The sequence below is a fragment of the Corvus hawaiiensis genome, chromosome 6, assembly GCF_020740725.1.
Source record: "Corvus hawaiiensis isolate bCorHaw1 chromosome 6, bCorHaw1.pri.cur, whole genome shotgun sequence".
Taxonomy (NCBI): domain Eukaryota; kingdom Metazoa; phylum Chordata; class Aves; order Passeriformes; family Corvidae; genus Corvus; species Corvus hawaiiensis.
This window is the reverse complement of record NC_063218.1, coordinates 23,159,593-23,177,821: the sequence shown is the minus strand read 5'-3', so window position 1 is coordinate 23,177,821 and position 18,229 is coordinate 23,159,593. Positions and strand designations below refer to the sequence as shown.

General features: G+C 41.4%; 1 protein-coding gene across 12 annotated transcripts in view; it reads left to right on the top strand.

Moving 5' to 3' along the window:
- Positions 1 to 15,480, top strand: part of GPATCH2L (G-patch domain containing 2 like) — a 64,218-nt gene extending 48,738 nt beyond the window's left edge. For 8 of the 12 annotated variants that reach the window (XM_048308522.1, XM_048308520.1, XM_048308518.1 and 5 more), the window contains one exon: positions 882 to 15,480. In XM_048308522.1, coding sequence (XP_048164479.1) covers positions 882 to 1,054 — 173 coding nt within the window. In that variant the 3' untranslated portion in view covers positions 1,055 to 15,480. The remainder of the gene's footprint in view (positions 1 to 881) is intronic. The other 4 variants (XM_048308527.1, XM_048308529.1, XM_048308523.1 and 1 more) reach the window with 3 other exon arrangements.
- Positions 15,481 to 18,229: the final 2,749 nt, after the last annotated feature.

The following is an 18,229-nucleotide window of genomic DNA, read 5'->3' as shown; positions in this document are numbered from 1 at the left end:
GCAATTAAAACACACAAACGACTATTATCTGTTGTGAGACTACAGTGAAGAAATGTGTTTTGTATTGAAGCAGTTACATGTTAAAAATACTCTATTTCCCCCAAAGACTCCTACGGCAGTTACTCTTCTTTACCCTGCCCTGTTCTGCCTGTGAGGATTGAGTGATTCAGGGTACTGAGGATTGGAGTAAACTCTCATATCTCTAGGTTTTTGACAATCCTTCTGGAAATTTGGGCGACTGTTGGGTTGAGCTATGGATCTGCAAATCTCTCTGGCTATTATAGCCTGTTCCATTTTGAAGCAGTGGTTGTATTGAGAAGATGGGAATGGATTTCAACCTAGCTTGGCAAGTAGCTTCTTGTCATAATATGCTGATTTATCATGTTGGATATATGTGTAGGTTAATGGTACTGTCCTTACTGGGTGAGGAGAGGTATGTTTTCCTCTTTAAATAAGCTTAGCAACCTGAAATTTGCCACACCTCCAGAGACTTTGAAAGTCTCAAATACAGAGTTAATTGAGTCTTTGCAAGGAGTCCAAGTTATCTTCAGATGAGTGATTGTTAATTGATTCAGTTTAAATATAGGACAGCTAAAACTTCTGATTTTCAACAGGAACTCTTACTAAGGGGACTAGTTAATGGACTGGGAACTTAGAGTTTTGAGTGTATGAATCATTAAAGCAAAATTGTTAATGCTATCAAAAACCTATATTTCAAAGGAATTTGGATGGAGAACTTTTAGAAATTCAATAAATAGTATCTTCATAAATGAAATTATATATATGAGGAGTTTGCCATGAAGTCAGTTGTTCTAACTTTTTTTATTGCCCTTTCTTACTCTTTTCCTCTGTTCCCCTTTTCCTGCAATTTTGTATTCCAGCAACTTTATCTGTCCACATGGATGCAGCAGAATCAGAGCTACCAGCAACACCATCCTTGAGATCCCAGAACTCTGAGTGGACTGGGAAAACACCAGCAGCTGAGAAATCGACTATTGCTGCCTCCAGTAACTTTTTTAAAATGCCACCAGAGAAGAGCCCTGGATACAGCTAAAAGGAAGCACTGCAACTGTAAAAGCTTGCTCAGTTTTGGAAGTGTTTGATTCTGGTGTTTGCACCAAACATCTTGTTTGGGAGTAGTGGTATCTTCAATATTGGTGCGTGATGCGTGCCATCATCCAGGCTGGTCTGAGTGCCCCACATACCTAAGTCATGTTTGTGAATCTATGCTTAAGAAAAGGTAATCAGTGTTGGGACCGCAGTGGCTTTTAGAAATTTTCTTGCTATTGCTGTATTTATTATGAATTCATCTCTTTCCCTGATGCCAGCTCATATATAATAGGTCATGTAGAAGTTCTTTTGGGTTTTCAGATCTTTATTCAACCCCTGGACATGTTGCTTGTTTGTGTATTTGGCATTTTTGGGGTGAAAGTCCCACTGCCATTCAGGGAGGCAGAAGTCTCCCCCTGCTTTCTTCCAGGCCAGAAGCATTTGTTGGCTGGGGAATGAGGAGGGAATATTAACACACTGAAACATGGAACCTGAATCCTGTATTAGCAGAATGTTTTCAGGCCATGTGCTAATGGACTCGAATCACGTTGCTTCTGGCAAAGCAAATATGGTGCTTGTCTATGTAGAAATTGCCATTAGCTCACTGGCAGCATTGTCCAGAAGACCTTTTCCCTCACTCTTGTTCTGAATGTCTTCAGTCTTTATTGTGTATTGCATGTTCATTCTTAAACCTCCTACTGGTTAAGGATTTGGGAGAACTACTTGGACGTGAATGTGCAAGCTGGTGTCCTGGATAGAAACCTGGACCCCTGAATATTGTTGGAGTATGGTAGAATATACAAAACTTCCATATCTCAGTGTATAAATTAAAAAAATGTCTGTCAGTGCTTCTAAGGGATGTTTGCTGTTGAAGTTAACATGCCATTGAACAAAAAAGCCATTTAAAGTGTTACCTGAGTACAGAGCATTATGGTTATGGATCAGACTCCTTCTGTATCATGCTTTCCTCCCTTCCAAAGTGTTGTTTGCTATACCTACTGGAGGTGTCTCCACCTGCTGATGATTGCACATTACACTGCAGTGTACACTAAAGAGATTCTCTTCACAGAACTTCCACGTCGTCTGCTGTTACCTTCTGTGTTGCAGAATATATGGACAGGGATTTCTTCCCTCTTGTTAATCTGGAGCTTATCTTGGACTATGTTTTCAGAATATGTACCTGTATTGCATGTACCAAGGAACAGGTGGCCTCACAGCTTCTTAAGTCCTTTAAAAATAGGATCTATTTGTATCAATAGACCTTTTTGCTTTCCTCATTGTGTGGAGCTTTCAGACAGGACCGCTTAAACTTGTAAAATCTTTTGATTGTGGAGGTGCATCTAGCACTCTTAAGCAGATAGCAAAATTTGCATGATTTTAGTGGTTTTGAAGTGTTCTGCTCTCTTATGAATCAAATGGCTGAGAGACAGATTTGATTGGGAGAACATGAAGCAGTGATTTATATTAACTGTATTAAAATATGAAATGGTCATAATATGCACAATAATATACAGAAATTGAATGACTTGCTAAATCGTGATTGACAAATAGGGTTAGTTATACTCCAGGCACACTGTGTCTGATCCCCTAATATCTTCTTATTCTTGGGGAGACATCCAAATTGGATTTATATTTCGCAGCCCAAGCAAACTGTCAGATCTGTCACTATAAATCCTTCTCAACCCCCTTTTTTTTTCTTTTTATTTCTTTTTTTAAATTTTTTTTTTTATTTGGGTGGTACATTTTAGAACTAATTAGAACAGGGAAAATCTTTTTACCTTAATGGAGGAATACAGAGGTCCATTTGGATTACAGGACAAGCTGTAACAGTTTGTGAAGGGAGAAGTGTTCCTGTTTTAAAGTTGTCATGGCTTTGTCTTATTTGTAGCTATTTTGAACAATGGTTCCCTAAGGGGTAGCACAGGAAGTTTCAGCACTGGAGGGCCTGTTATCTAAAACATGAGAAGAGAAGGTAAACCTGAAGAGTAGTAGCTTGACTATCTAGTAGTGGTGAGTACAGTGAATGGGAAAGGTAGTCTGTTCTCCTGTTCTCATGTTCTCCTGACAACTTGCAGATAAAATTTAGGATTTGAAGCCTTGTAATCTAAACTGCATGCTGCTCGAGTGATAGGGAGTGGTTCCCTAAAAGAGCATTTGTGAAGGTGAGTGGTTATGATCTCATGAAGTGTCCTCCACAACCTCTCTTGGTTTGAATCTATTCAACAGACTTAATCAGATTACTGATCATTTAGCTAAAATTTTGTATTTTAGCCATTGTATTCCCCTTTTTAAAACCAATGGTGATATATCTTGCTACATTCTGAGTATTGTGCAAAGTAGTTTTTTCTGTTCTATGGTGTCAGGATGCTTTAAAAACTTTTTCAGGAAAGGTGTTAGGGAATCAAGAACCTTCATCTCATTGTGGTAGTGGAGGGGTGGGTTGCAATGCTTCATGTGATTTTTCTCTGGGGGCAGGGAAAGATAATTTATCAGATTTTCCCATTGAGGTCAGTAGCACTGTTATCTGGTTAAGCCCTTACTTAGGCTGTAAGCTCCTAGGAGGTTTTTCTTGTCTTTAAAGGCTGATTGTACCAGTGGCAGTACTGAAAAGTAACTGTGGCAGGTCTTGTCTTGACAAGCCATACTTCCTGCCAACTTTCTGGAAGTTCCGGGAGACTCCAATTATTGCAGCTTCCCTGTCTTTCCTATTTCTAGGTTAGACTCCATTTACATGTCAGATTCTCAACCAAATTTGATTCTCCTGAGTGGTAGGCAAGCTAAATGAATCATGTATCTTGTTACTCCAGGGTATTTATCAAAATATATCTTCAGACTTCAGTAACTTGGTACAGATTCTGATATGAATCTTAGATGAATAAAATAAGTCCATTGTTTTGTCTCTTCTTTTCTCTGAGGCAGATTTCTTAGAACTCACTCTGCTCACACAGTAGTCACTGTGAAGGATACTGCTTCCCATGTGGATTGCTTGGGTAGAAAGGAGTAATAACATGCCTTGATTTGGTAGCTGTGCTTCTGTGAAGGTGGTCCAGAATGTGATTATTGCTTCAAAGATACACAGCTCACTCATATTCCACTTTTTGTCCACCAGGACTCCTCAGTCTTTTTTCAGTTTTGTCTTCTTTTCGTTTGTCTTTCTCGTTGTCCTTATGGGAAACTTCAGCTTCCCGACATGACCTGGGAATACCATACTGCTGTGACAAGCAAGTCCGGGAAATTCCTGAAGTACATTGCAGATAATTTGTGGTCACAAGTACTCATTGAGCCAGCTAGGAAAGATGCTCTTCTAAACCTGTTATTTATTAATAAAGAAGGACTTGTGAGAGATATGATGGTAGGTGGCTGCCTTTGCCACAGGATCATGAAATGGGTAATTTAAAAATTTTTGATGTAATGAGGAGAACGGTCAGCGAAGTTACTACCCTAGATTTCAACAGAGCTAACTTTAGGCAACTCGGTGAGCTAGTTACTAGTGTGCTGTTCCATGAGTGCTGGTCAGTTTTTAAGAATCACCTTTTAAAAACACAAGAGCAGGTGATCTCTCTGTGTAGGAAGTCAAACAAGCCATGCAGAAGACCAGCTTAACTGGACAGGGAACTCCTCTTGAAACTCAAAAAGAAAAAGAAATTGTATGATCTCTGGAAACAAGCTCAAGCTTCACAGAAAAATTACAGAGCTGCAGTTCACATATGCAGGGAGAAGATATGAAAGACCGAAACTTAATTAGAGTTGAAACTGGCCAGTGTTGTGTCAGACAAGCAAGGCTTTTTGAAATACATTAATGAGAAGACGAGTTCTAGGGAAAACATTGGACCGATACTTGTTGTAGATGCTCACCTGACAAATTGGGCTGAAGAAGAAGTGGAGGCATTCTGTGCTTTTTTTTTTTTTTGCCTTGGTCTCTTATAATACTAACGGACCTTGAGCTGTCCTGTCTTCTAATTTGGAGGACCACTACTGTGGGAATAGTGACTTTCTATTTGTGTACATGGAGATTGTAAGGGACCAGTTGAATGTTTGTAAGTCTATGAGGCCAGGTAGGATTCATCCCAGAGTGTGGAAGGAGCTAGTGGTTGTTGTAGCATGACCTTTCTCAATCACTTACCAAAGGTTTTGGGAGTCTGGGAAGGTCCATGCTGGCTAGAAGCTACTCAGCATTATTCTAGTTTACAAGAAGGGCATGAAGCAAGACCCAGGAAACTACAGACCTGCTGGTCTACCCCCAGTACCTGGAAAAATTATAGAGCAGATCATACTGGGTGCTACTGAAAGGCATTTGAAGCCCTTTAAATCATAGAATCATAGAATATCGTGAGTTGAAAGGGACCTACAGGGATCATCAAGTCCAAGAAAGAAAGGCTAGTGGGTGATGTGGAGATTGGTGGCTGTCTTGGGCATAGTGACCATGAAATGTTAGTTTTCAATGCTGGGTGAAGTAAGGAAGGGCAGCAGCAGAACTTCCACCATGGACTTCCAGTGGGCAGACTTTGACTTGTTCAGGAGATTGATTGACAGAGTCCCCTGGGAGTCAGTCCTGAAGGGCAAAAGAATCCAGGAAGGCTGGATGTGCTTTAAAAAGGAATTTTAAAATATATTCAGGAGCGGGCTGTCCCCATGTTTGGAAAGATAAGTTGTTGGGAAAAATAGCCTGGCCTGGCTAAACGGTGAACTTGGGCTGGGACTTTGGGGGAAAAAAAGAGAATGTATTGTCTCTGGAAGGAGTGTCACATGACTAGGGAGGACTATTAACGATGTCACGAGGTCACGTAAGGAGAGGATTAGAAGAGCCAAAGCTCAACTAGAACTTGATTTGGTGGCTACATTAACAACGACAAAAAAGTTTCTATAAATACATTGGCAGCAAAAGAAGGATCAAGGAGTGTCTCCATCATTTGTTGAATGCAGAGGATGGTGTAGTGACAGGGGATGAGGAAAAGGCAGAGGTACTTAGTGCCTTCTTTGCCTCAAGCTTCAATATGAAGACAAGTTGTCCTCAGGATACCCAGACCCCAAAGGTGGAAGTTAGGGATGAGGAGCTGAGCGAAGCTCCCGTAATCCAGGAGGAGATGGTCAGTGTCCTGCCATGCCAATTAGACATTCACAAGTCTATGGGCCCTGAAGGGATCCACCCCAGAGTATTGAGGGAATTAGTGAAAGAACTTCTCAATCCACTGTCAATCACCTACCAGAAGTCCTGGTTAACTGGAGAAGTTCCAGCTGACTGGAAATTAGCAAATGTAATGCCCATCTGCAAGAAGGGTCAGAAGGATGATCTGGGAAACTATAGGCCCGTCAGCCTAACCTTGGTTCCAGACAAGGTTATGGAAGAGATCATCCTGAGTGATGCCTTTACATGCAGAACAACCAGGGGATCAAGTCCAGCCAATGTGAATTTCTGAAAGGTAGGTCCTGCTTGACCAACCTGATCTCCCTCTATGACAAAGTGACACACTTAGTAGGTGGGGGAAAGGCTGTGGATGCAGTCTATCTAGACTTCAGTAAAGTGTCTGACACCACCTCCCACAGCATCTTCCTAGAAAAACTGGCTGCTCACAGCTTGGATGGATGGACTCTTCAGTGGGTAGAGAAATGGCTGGATGCCCGGGCCCAGAGGATTGTGGTAAATGGAGCTAAATCTGGTTGGTGGCCAGTCATTAGTGGGGTTCCCCAGGGCTCAGTTTTGGGGTCAGTCTTGTTTAATATCTTCATTGTTGATACGGACATGGGGATTGAGTGCATCCTCGGTGCTCAGGGGTGATCTCATCTCTCTCTACAGCTACCTTAAAGGATACTGTAGTGGGGTGGAGACTGGTCTCTTCTGCCATGCCTACAGTGAGAGGACCAGAGGAAATGTCCTTAAGCTGAGGCAAGGGAGATTTAGATTAGATATTAGAAAAAATTTTTTCACTGTTAGGGTAGTCAGGCATTGTAATAGATTGCTCAGGGAGGTGGTGGAGTCATCATCCCTGGAGGTGTTTAAGTGGCATCTGGACTTGGCAGTGAATGATGTGGTTTAGTGGTTTAGGGGTTACAGTGGTAAAGCTGGGTTGCTGGCTGGACTGGATGATCTTAAAGGTTTTGTCCAGCCTTGATGATTCTATGAATTCCTGACTATGCGCAGGGCATCCCCAAGAATCACACCATGTCCCTGAGAGCATTGTCCAAACCCTTCTTGAACTGTGTCTGGCTTGGTGCTGTGACCACTTCCCTGGGGAGCTTGTTCCACTGCCCAACTCTCTAGGTGAAGAACCTTTCCCTAATATCCAGCCTAAACCCCTGCTGACACAACTTCAAGCCATTCTCTTGGGTCCTGTCACTGGTCACCAGACAGATCAGTGCCTGCCCCTCCTCTTCCCCTCACAAGGATGTTGTAGACTGCAGTGAGCTCTCCCCTCAGTCTCCTCCTCAGGCTGAACAGACCAAGTGATCTCAGCTGCTCCTTATACAGCTTCCCCTTCAAACCCTTCACCATCTTCTTAGTCCTCCTTTGGATGCTCTCTAATAGCTTTATATCCTTCTTGTCTTGTGGCACCAAGACTGCACACCCGACTCGAGGTGAGATTGCACCAGTGCAGAGTGGAGTGGGACAATCCCTCCCCCAACTAGCTCATGATGTATTTTTAAAACAGAGCAAATAATAAACAGCAAGTTGGTGAAAGAGCTGAAAGGCGTGTCCTGTGGGAAGTGGTGAAGGAATTTGGATTTGTCTGGGTTGGAGAAAAGGAGACTGCTCTCTACAGCTTCCTGGTGTGGGGGGGGGAAGTGGAGAGAGAGGTGCCAGTCTCTTCTCCCTGGTATCTAGTCACAGGACACTTGGGAATGGTTCAGAGCTGTGCCAAGGGAGATTCAGACGTGACATTAGGAAACACTTCTATACAGAGGGAGTGGCCAAACACTGGAGCAGGCTTCCTAGAGAGATGGTTGATGCCCCAAGCCTGTTGGGGTTTAAGAGATATTTGGACAATGCCCTTACTTTAACTTCTGTTCAGTCCTGAAATGGTCAGTCAGTTGTACTAGTTATTCATTTTAGGTCCCTTCCAATTGAACTGTTCTATTTCAATCATTAAATTCACGATGTTTCTGTCTTTTCATTCCTCCAATCTGTCCAAGTCCCTCCTGGTGGTACCCCCGCCCTCCAGCATATCAGTGGCTGCCTTCCTCAACATGCCATTATTTCTGGTCTTGTTGAGAGTATGTATTTTTCCACTGGGTCACTAATCATCTCTGAGCACTATCAATCTCAGTATTGTTTTCTGAGGCAGGCTTTTCAGAACTGGCCATCATGCAGATTTCAAACCATTGTTTAACCTGGCCAGCTTCTCTCTGATCTTTCTTACTGGATGCCATCCAGTCCATACTTCCCCTGTCTGGCTATAAGGGTGCTATGAGAGACTGCATCAAGAGGCTTACTGAAGTCAATGTAGACATCATTTGCTGTCCTCTATGCATCCTTAGAGCCTATCGTTCCATCATAGAAGACAGGTTCATAGGCTTGATTTTCCATCATTTAATCTGTCTGTCTGTTCCTAGTCAGCTCTTTGTCCTTTGGGTGCCTAGAAATGGCTTCCAAAACTTGCTCCGTAAAGCTACAAGGGACTGAGGTAGGGCTGACTAGCATGTCACTCCACTGATAGTCCTTGCTGTCTTTTTAGAAAGGTGATGTATATGTACCCTTTCTTGTCTCTGGTAACCTCATGCAATTGCAAGATTTTTTCATAGATGACAGAGACCAATCTTAAAATGACATACTTTTGTGTATAGGGGGAAGATGGACATTTCAGTGAAAGAGAAATCAAGAGCTGAGAAAAGCACATTTTCTAGTTGTTCTTTGCACATTTCCAGTAGTTCCAGTGGGCTCTAGTCAGGCTTAATGCTCAGTTTGATGGGTACTGGAGAAGACTGAATTGAAAGAAAGTAGTTTCTGTTCTGATGGATGTATGATTTTAAGCTACAGTAACAAGTGAAGAAAGCAACAAAACAGGAGCTTGAGAGAAACCTGTTAGAGGCTGGGACTAGTGCTACTGAATGATAGATTAGCTTCATGATTGTGGTATGCAGAGGTGTGTCTTGCCAGCATCCTTCTTGAATAATGACATTGAGTAGGTTAGTGCTGTCCTTCAAACTGTAGATGCTCCTGCTGTTATTTTGACCTGCTTAGTGGGCAGAGGATGAGAAGGGAAATTGTAGGAAGGGCAACAACAAGCATGATGGAGTGCCTCTTTTATTGTAACCCCTTCTGTACTGAAGAAGGAAGATGCTACAGAAAACAGTATGTGTGCCTAGATATTGAGAAGAAATTATGTCAAGTGGATAAGAACTTTGCTGTGTTGTCTTGAGGAACAGTTTGTGACCAGAGAACTTTTCAGTAAAGCAAAAGCGAAGGGTGCTACATTTGTTCAGGAAATGTATTTTAATAGTCTGTTAGGATACTATGAAAGGATGATGAACTTCCGTTCTCATTGTGATACTTCATTTCTGTGTCCTTGTTTCCTGTATTCTGTTCCAGTTGGTGTTTTGTCATTGAGACATCCTCCTTTTGTACCATCAAATACAAGAAAAATACTTTATGGTAGTGCTTCTTAAGGCATAAAGCATAAGGGGACACTTGCTTTACAGCAGGTAAAACAAGATTATCTTAGGCCATTAACTTTTACCCAGTACAAGGCTTGAACACAGCACAGAGGACATAATGTCTTCATTACACCAAAGCATCTCTTTTTTAAGAAAGTGAATAGTGCCACAGGCAAGTCCAGGGTGACTAAATTGGCACCAGTGCCTGGAGACCCATGTGTGGCTGGCCCTCAGTCATGTGGCATATAATACAGACTTACGTTGTGGAGACAGAAGGAACTTCCAACATCCTTCTCAACTTTCATGGGGCTAGAATGCCCTCCCAACTGCAAACATGGCTGGCTGTGTGAGTCCAGTGAGTTGAAAAGATGTGCTCACTGGCATACTAGGTAAAGAGAATTCTTGTACAAACTTAAAGAATTGGTAAAACTGGAAAATGGACTGGTACAGCCTGTTATATCAGAGGAAGAGGCAAAATATATATACTTGCAGACAGTAATCAGGAAAAGTATTGCTGAGCCCTGTGTGTTATGACCTAGAGTATTCAATGTCCTAAAGCAGAGATGCCAATATTATGAGGATGATCAGGATTTTGCAGAGCTGCCTTCTTGTCCTTGTAACCTCTGAAGGAAACGGGGTGAACAGCATGAAGAAGGCTGTACTGTGTCAGACCAAAGGTCTGCCTGTCTTGGTAGTCTGTCTCTCACAGTGACTCGGTTTGGATACATGGGGGGGTGCTGTAAGGATGAAGCACTAATAGAGTGATACTTTTTTTTAGTGTTCTCTTAGCCCAGTTTCCTGTCTCAAAAAGATGTGCAAACTTTCTTCAAGGCTGGAGAAAACTTTTTTGAACCTTTGGCTGTAGTATTTATCCTGCAACTGGATTTAAATCTGTTTCTACAGGGACATGTCCTGATGTTTGAAAACATCAAGCAAGGATTAGCATATCTTTGTTTGAATACTAATTACCCTCTTTATAAGTAAATTACGTCTTCTCTTGGAATTTTTTTTTCCTAATATCAACATCCTGACATTGTTTCTTACAATGCTTTTTTTTCCAGCAAGGTTGAAAAGTCTTGTTCTTTCTTTACAATGAGGCTTTTTTGACATGTATACATATGCCCAGTCAACGAGTCCTGTGTAATCCACTAACCCATATAAGTCATTTTTTTATAAGCTTCATACCTGTAAAACTTTAACCTTTAATTGTGCTCCTGCATGAAAATCACCAGTATTCCACATCCGTATGCATTCAGTTCTAGTGTCTACACTTAAAGTATTCTTCAGAGTTCCAGAGTAACTGTAAGAGTCACTTATGGTACTTCTTATAGAGTGTTCTTATATTGCTATTCAGGCTTCATTTACTCATATATCCAAATATGCTGCTAGCCTTTGCTGCCCAAATGCTGCTGTAACACTACCACAGGAGGTGATATTCAGGCAGTTGGGTCTGAACCTGAAGTTCTTACCACTGCTTTTCAATGTACAAGGTCCTAGAAAGTAAGGGTTTTTTTGGTTTTAATTCCAGAATTTATTGCGTTTCCTTTAGCAGTATTACAAAATATTGCAATTTTGTATCGATCATATTTATAATTTGCAATGCTTAAGAGCTCAGTCTGTTTAGTTTTATCAGAAGAGGATCAAAGGTGTCATGCCTGTGTGGTAGAAAATCCTTTATGGAATTGGAGTAATAAACCATCTTTTGTCTTGCAGATGGGTGTAAAAATGAACTTGGAGCTAAAGCCTAGGTTGCCTAGATTGGTGCATGTGAGATTTCATTGCTGGAGGCATTTCTAAAAGGGCAGTGGTCTGAGACTGGTCTGGCCTGACCGGAGCCCTTGGGCACTGTTGAAGTCCTTGAATTTTCCCTCAAGTTTTGACACCACCAGACAGTGAGCCAAAGCTACTGTTGCTACAGTTGCCTTTTAGCTTCCTCCTTCTGTCAGAGAGGGCTCTCCTAGAGATAGCTCACGGACAGGTCTACTCAAAGTCTGTGAAGAGCTGCTTTGTGCATGTCCCAAATATTTTATGAGGTCATAAGATTTAGCTGTTAGATAGGGATTGGACTCTGGGTTCTTGGGACTCTATTTTAAGGGTAGCATGTAAATAAGAAAGATTCCTGCTTGTATTCCTCTGTTTTAAGTGAGATGTGTATTCTCTGAATGAGGCTTTTGCAGAATCTCTGTTCTGATTATAGAAACTGGAAATAAATCAATATACGAAAGAAGTGTTTTATCTGATATAAAGTGAACTGAGTTGAGAGTGGGGGAAGAGAGGTTTTGCTGACATCTGACTAGATTTACAGTATTGGGCTGTCCATTAATCTGCATGCTTCCTTGACCATTTCTGTAAGCATAAAGTATAAACTGTAATCTGAAGGTCTGTAGGGAGTTACTATGCTTTTCTTGCTTTGAATTGCAAACTTGAGTGAAGGATTTGAGGTAATTTATCATGTCCATTCTTTGCAGGTTTTTTGTAATGATTTTGTTTCCCAGTTTGTCAGGACATTGTCTCTAGACAAGTGAGATGCTCCTTGTTTGGAATTTGAAACAATTCCAGAGTTTCTTAAATAGCCTTTCATTTCTAAGTCACTGCTTCAGATCTGCCCAGTCCCAAATGGGATGTCATTTAAATGAGCAGGTCAGTTTCAATTGATAGTTTAATGGATATCTATTCATTTTGCCAACATTAACATCTTTTTAAGCTAGATTGGCATCGTTCTTTTTTACCGTGATAACAGTGACTTCAAATATCAAATGAACAGAGGACTTTGAATTTTCTTTTGCCTATGCTTGTGCCCCAGTATTAATAGCTATGCATATTTGTGCAAGGAACAACACAGGAATCCCTTTACCTTAACTGTTCCAATGAATAAACTGTAAAAAAATTAGATCCCAACTGGACTGCATGTTTTTAATCAAAAAGATCAAGATCCTTTGGAAATGGCTTCAAGTGTTTAACACCATATTGGGGGTAGATAGTTTTCCAATTTTTAAAAGTGATTATTTTTCTCTCTCATCTACAAGCTGCACTTGTGGGAACTGGGAGGTGTTCCTAGTGAAATATGCTGATTTTTGTTACGTACAAGAAGTTGAAACAAGGAGCAATAGATTGTCTTATGGGAAGGGCTCAGATTTGGCAAGCTGTTGGTAATGCCAAGAATTTCAGATGTCTGAAAGTTATTACTAGCTGGTTTGATTTCTGGAGGGGGCCATGAGGTGTGGCTGTTGTCCTGCACTCCAACAATGTAGGGGCTATGTAGGAAAGGTGGCATTTCACCCTCCTCACCACATTGATAGGCTGCATGACTTTAAACCGTGGGCTTCATGTGCTTACATATGTATTTAGACATTTAAACAAGAACCTTCTTTAACACTGCCACCCACCCCCCCAAATAACAAAGCAAACAAACCAGAAAATTTGTGCTCTGATGACAAGGCTGCAACTTGAGTGGCCCATGTTGCTGTAATCAGTGCCCTTCTGCATGTACAGTACAATGCAGTCAGGCACTTAAATGATTGTTGTTGGGTTTGGGGGTTGTGTGTCTCAGCCTGTCCACCTGCCTCCTTTCATACAAGATTCCTGCCTTAGTGTAGGACACTTGAGACTCTCTGAATGTACAACTCCTGGCTTGGATTTTTTTTTCTCCCCCTCACTTAGGCTGACTTCAAGCTTTATTTACTGCACAGCATCCAGACTCCACTCTGAAGAGGAAAGAAGTAATTTCCTTGTTAGTGTCTTCAGGGTACCTCCTGCTATGACAGCTTAGAATGTGAATGAATTTATGTGCTGAGCATTTGGATGTTTTTGTCACCCTTACTGCATAAGTGAGGAGTTTGAGACTGAAGCAAAACCCAGGAGTTATCTCTGAATTTGAGGGGCCTAAGATGAGATATGCAGACATTGGCAATTTACAGGAACTTACTTTGTACCCTTTTGTAAGTTCAAATCCCATTTCCTAAGAACTTCCTTAGCAGTTATGAGTGCTCAGAGCTTCTGCACATCCAGCTGCAATTACTGATGAGGTGAGGAGTGCTGTTCTTATTGCTGAAGTCTTTCTCTGGCTTCTCAGCTAAGAGAGAGAGAGCAGCAGGCAGGGATCTCTCCAGGGCTGATGGTCAGTTGCTTTCATCATGAGAACTTTGCCCTGACAGCCGCCTGCTTTGCCCATTCTGTCGTTGGATCTGGCTCATTTGCTGCTAATCTCCTTCAGTTCTTGCCCCTCGCCTCTTTGGAGAAGTGCTCTGTATAGAGTCTCAAAAATAAACTGTGTAATCATTTGATTTAGCATTATTGTAAATTGTATGGACCAAGGGACAACTTCAGAAATCCCGTAAGGGATTTCTTCCCTTTCGAGTACTTTTATCTGTAACCAGATATATGTATATCTGTGTGTATATATATTATTTATTTTTTGAGCTAGGACTTTTGGTATGTATTCACTTTGTATTGGAGTTTCCTTATAAAGGTATTTTAATTCCCCAAATATATTTTGTCTCTGGAAATACTATGATTCCTGGACTTCAAAGGAATTGAAAGAGCAGCCCCAAATGCATAGTATCATAGAGACTGCTGTGAAATAGCTTGTCTACTACATCTCAAGAAAGAGCAATAGGTAGGTGAAAACTTGCTATGGAACAGTCACACCTTATATGCTTTTACCTGAACATCACAGGATGACACGAATTTTGACTCATGTCTTGCAGTGATATTTCAAGTATTGTCCTCTTGATTCTTTAAACTACAAAGTAATGATTGTCTAGTGAAGTAAACCTGACTGTTTAACAAATGATAGGCTGCCTGCTAATGCCCAATTCAGCAAAGTTTTAAAATATCAGAAGTCTTAGTGTATATTTTGGGAAGAATGCCCATGGAACAGAGATCCTCTTTGGAACCAGAATCAATCATCTGACTGAGCTGTATTGGAAAAAAAGAGAAGGGTATGAAGAGAAAATGGTACTAACTATTGTCTTTATTATCCTAAGTTTTGTTCTGTTCTCTCCATGGACTCTTGGTTTACATCTTCTAGAGAAATTAGTGCATCTTTAAAAAAACCAAAAAGATAAACAACCAACCTCTCTCTGCAAGCTTTTTAAGTGTTCGTTTGTTAGATGTGCGTTGGCACACTCTGTTTGCAGCTGAATACCCATTTTCTGATGTAAACAGATTCCATTAACCTGAAAGATGAAAATCAGAATGTTTGAATTTCCATTAATACAATTTTGGGACTGGACAGATAGCCACAATTGTGATTTTCTTATCCTTGCAGTAAAGTACTGCAGTCCACATCATTCCTTGCTCGCACATTACACCTCATATCTGTGCTAAGTGGGCATTTTCTGAGCAAAGTGCATTGTTTGCTCAACAGAAGCATAAAAGATGACACATGGTTGCTGTACACCTTCTCTCTGCTATTTGCTGTGGATAAAGTGATGATGGTGCACTACCATATGACTCAGAAACAACTTTGCTTAAAACCACAAATTTGTTTCAGGTAAGTTACATCCCACCTGTATGTATACTTAAATGTAACTGTGTATTTGTTCCTGGGAAGAACCCAAATGCTTGTCACAACTGGCAACTGGAAGCATCAGAACTGGTATATTCAGAATGTGTCTACTCTCTGTCATTCTGCAAGTACCTCAAGTGTTTAGGATATGGATGAGTACAACTGCTACTGCTTGTCACTGAACTACTGCTGGTAATTGAAAATTGGAATACAGTGTTCCCTGGAGAGTTTGTCATGGAGCTCAAGAGGTTAATACGTAGTTATGTGATGATAATTTTATATGCATCTGCACATACTGCTAATAGACATTAAAGTGGGCATTTACATCCTTATTATGGGTCAGTACTTGATGTCATAATAAAAAGTCACATCAGAAAAGTACAGGATAAAAATCTGATTATGCACATTTTGGAATGTAAATGGCTTTAAAATTCAAATTGTCACCTGGTGGGAGGATCAGGAAGGAGTCAGAACAAGGGCAAAGGGGCAAAGCTGTGAGACACAAGGGGCGAGATAAAGGAGGAAGAAGAGACAGGCAGGAGTAGGCCTTTGCTTGGGTAGTTTATATCCATATGAATACTATACCCCATTACTTAAGCCCTTCATGTCATCTCATTAAACATAAGCTGGAATGAAAGGTGGACTTCGTAATGGGGTGTGAAGGTCAGTAAACTCCAGATCTTCTGTCTTTCCACAGAGTTCAAATCTGCTCAGTGTTGTGAAGGCTAAAACATCCTTTGGATTAATGCAGGGTGTTCATTTGGAAAGCATCATCAAAGCTAATAAAGTTTTCAAGGCAAGACAACAGCTGAAACTCTCATGAGGCTGCACTAAGTAAATATGCAAGGAGCTCTGCAACTACTGTCCCCAGAGCCTGAGGGGGGGAGGGTACTGAGGAGAAAGACTTTGAATTCTGAAGGGCTGTGTAGCTTAAAATCAGTGGAGAAGTACCATGAGGACTAGAGCAGCATGTATGATACATCAGGACACGGTGAGTTCAGTTGCAGATGCACTCAAAGAGTTTCCAACATCACCTTGAGTGTCTGTGGGAGCTGAAACCCTATAGCATGTAGAAATTTGGAAGGGTGTTGACTTTCTATTTCTGCACTACTTTTTCATCCAAGTACATCCTAAAGCACTCTAAAAAGTCTTTGCAGTTAACTTAAATTTTAGGGATTTTTTCTTTGTCGGAAATACAGGGTGCATGGCCATGGAGGGAGGTAAACACCCTTGTCCTTCTGTCTCCACTTTGTTGTTTCTTCATGCTTGGCTGTAAGCTCCTGCTGCTTACCTTTCACTCTTTTGACTCCTCTGAGTCACATCAACCACTTTAACTGCAAAGAATGGCTCGATTTCTGCTGGTTTAGTCAGTTGATTTGGCTCAATTGATGTGTACGAGGAGTGTTAGAGGCAGCCCAAGGCATGGTGGCAGGACTGGGACTGGGGAGTTGGGTGGGCTGGGAGAAAGTCCTGGGAATAATGGTTTGATTGAGGGAGACTCACACAACTGGCAAGCACCAAGATTTTAACTTTGGCTCAATTGTTATCATATCTGTGCCCACCTCCCTACGATCTCCAGGGATTCAGCAGCTCATAAGGAAATCCACACAGAGCAAGGCTGCAAGAGGGGTTTTGAGAGACTCTTAAAGTCACATAGCCAAGAACTGTGTGCCCCTCTTCTCCCAGGTGCTCCTTAAGGGTTTTGACACTATCTTTAGCTGAGGTGAGAAGGGACATTTCCTGTGACATAACTGCATATGCTTCTTAAATAGTGATTATGTCTGAAAGGAACTTGCCTGCTCTAGAGAACCCAAACTGTCATTTACATGGGTGTCTTCCCTTTCAGGGTCTGATTTGTTTATCTGTGAAGCACAATGAATGATGGGGAAAAAGTACTGAAAATACTTAGTCTCTCTACATCATGTTGCATGTGATGAGAAACAGCTTTTCTGGTAAAAGAGAATGTTATTAAAAAAGACATCTGTCTTTTGCAATAGCTTTCAGTAAAAGTACTGAAATGTTGAGGCCCACCAACATTCTCCGCAGGTTTTTGGGATCTGATGTAAGGCAATTTTCTCAGGAAAAGGAAAGTCACAGAGAAAAGTTAAAATTTTGCAAGGGTTATAGGGCAAATCTGCAGCAGACATGAAAGGCTTTTGAAATTGCATCACTAGAGGCCTTATATTTATGTGTCCCTACACTAATGAGGTGCAAATAAAGCTCCAAGATGCACTCCATTCAGTGGATCAGTCAGACACCAAGGAGGCTGGTGGCAATCAGTCAGCTATTGAGTCATTTAGCAATTAATGGATCCTAGTTTGTGAATGGACACGTCCCTTGGCTCAGATCGCTTTTGGCTGCTGAGAGAACAGGAATGGAGAAGTCCATCCCCCTGTTTGCAATTAGTGTTTGTTATTAAATGCTGACAGTGTGTTCTCTCCTCTCATGTATCTCATCTTTGTTTATGCACTGGATGTTGGCACAGGCTTCTATGCTGTAATGTCTTGAATTAGCTGCTGTTGAAAGGAGTCCAAGGAGCAGTGTGCTCTGAGGAGGACAGGAGGGTGGAAGAGTGGCTTGGCATCAAAAGAGCAGGAGCAATTCTGAGGGAAGGATGAAAATGGGTTTAGTTAAGTGGGAGGCTGGCAAGGAGCAAGCAACAATGAGTCTGTGCACATCTCTGCTCTCATATGTGATGCCAAACACTTTGATGGGAATAAGGAACTAGATAGGAAGTATAACTGATGCCAGGAAGGTGAGATACCCTTGGAAATGGTTTGGTAGAAGGTGATTTTAGCAGACATGGTATCTTCAGGTGGAGAGATGGTGCTTGAGTTAGGAAGCATGAGACCTAAGAGGAGGAGACTGCAATTACTGGAGATCACCATAGGGGTAGAAATACGTAGAGAAGTGATAACAGAACTCAAGCTGTCTGTGGAGGATGAGATTAAAAGTGGAGAGAGAAAAAAAGTACTGTAATCTCTGGACCCCCAGCTGATTTGAAAGGTGGAATGTTATTAGGTGTGTAGGACAAGAGAATGGCATCTGCCTTCCAATTGGGAGAGCAGACTTATTCCAATC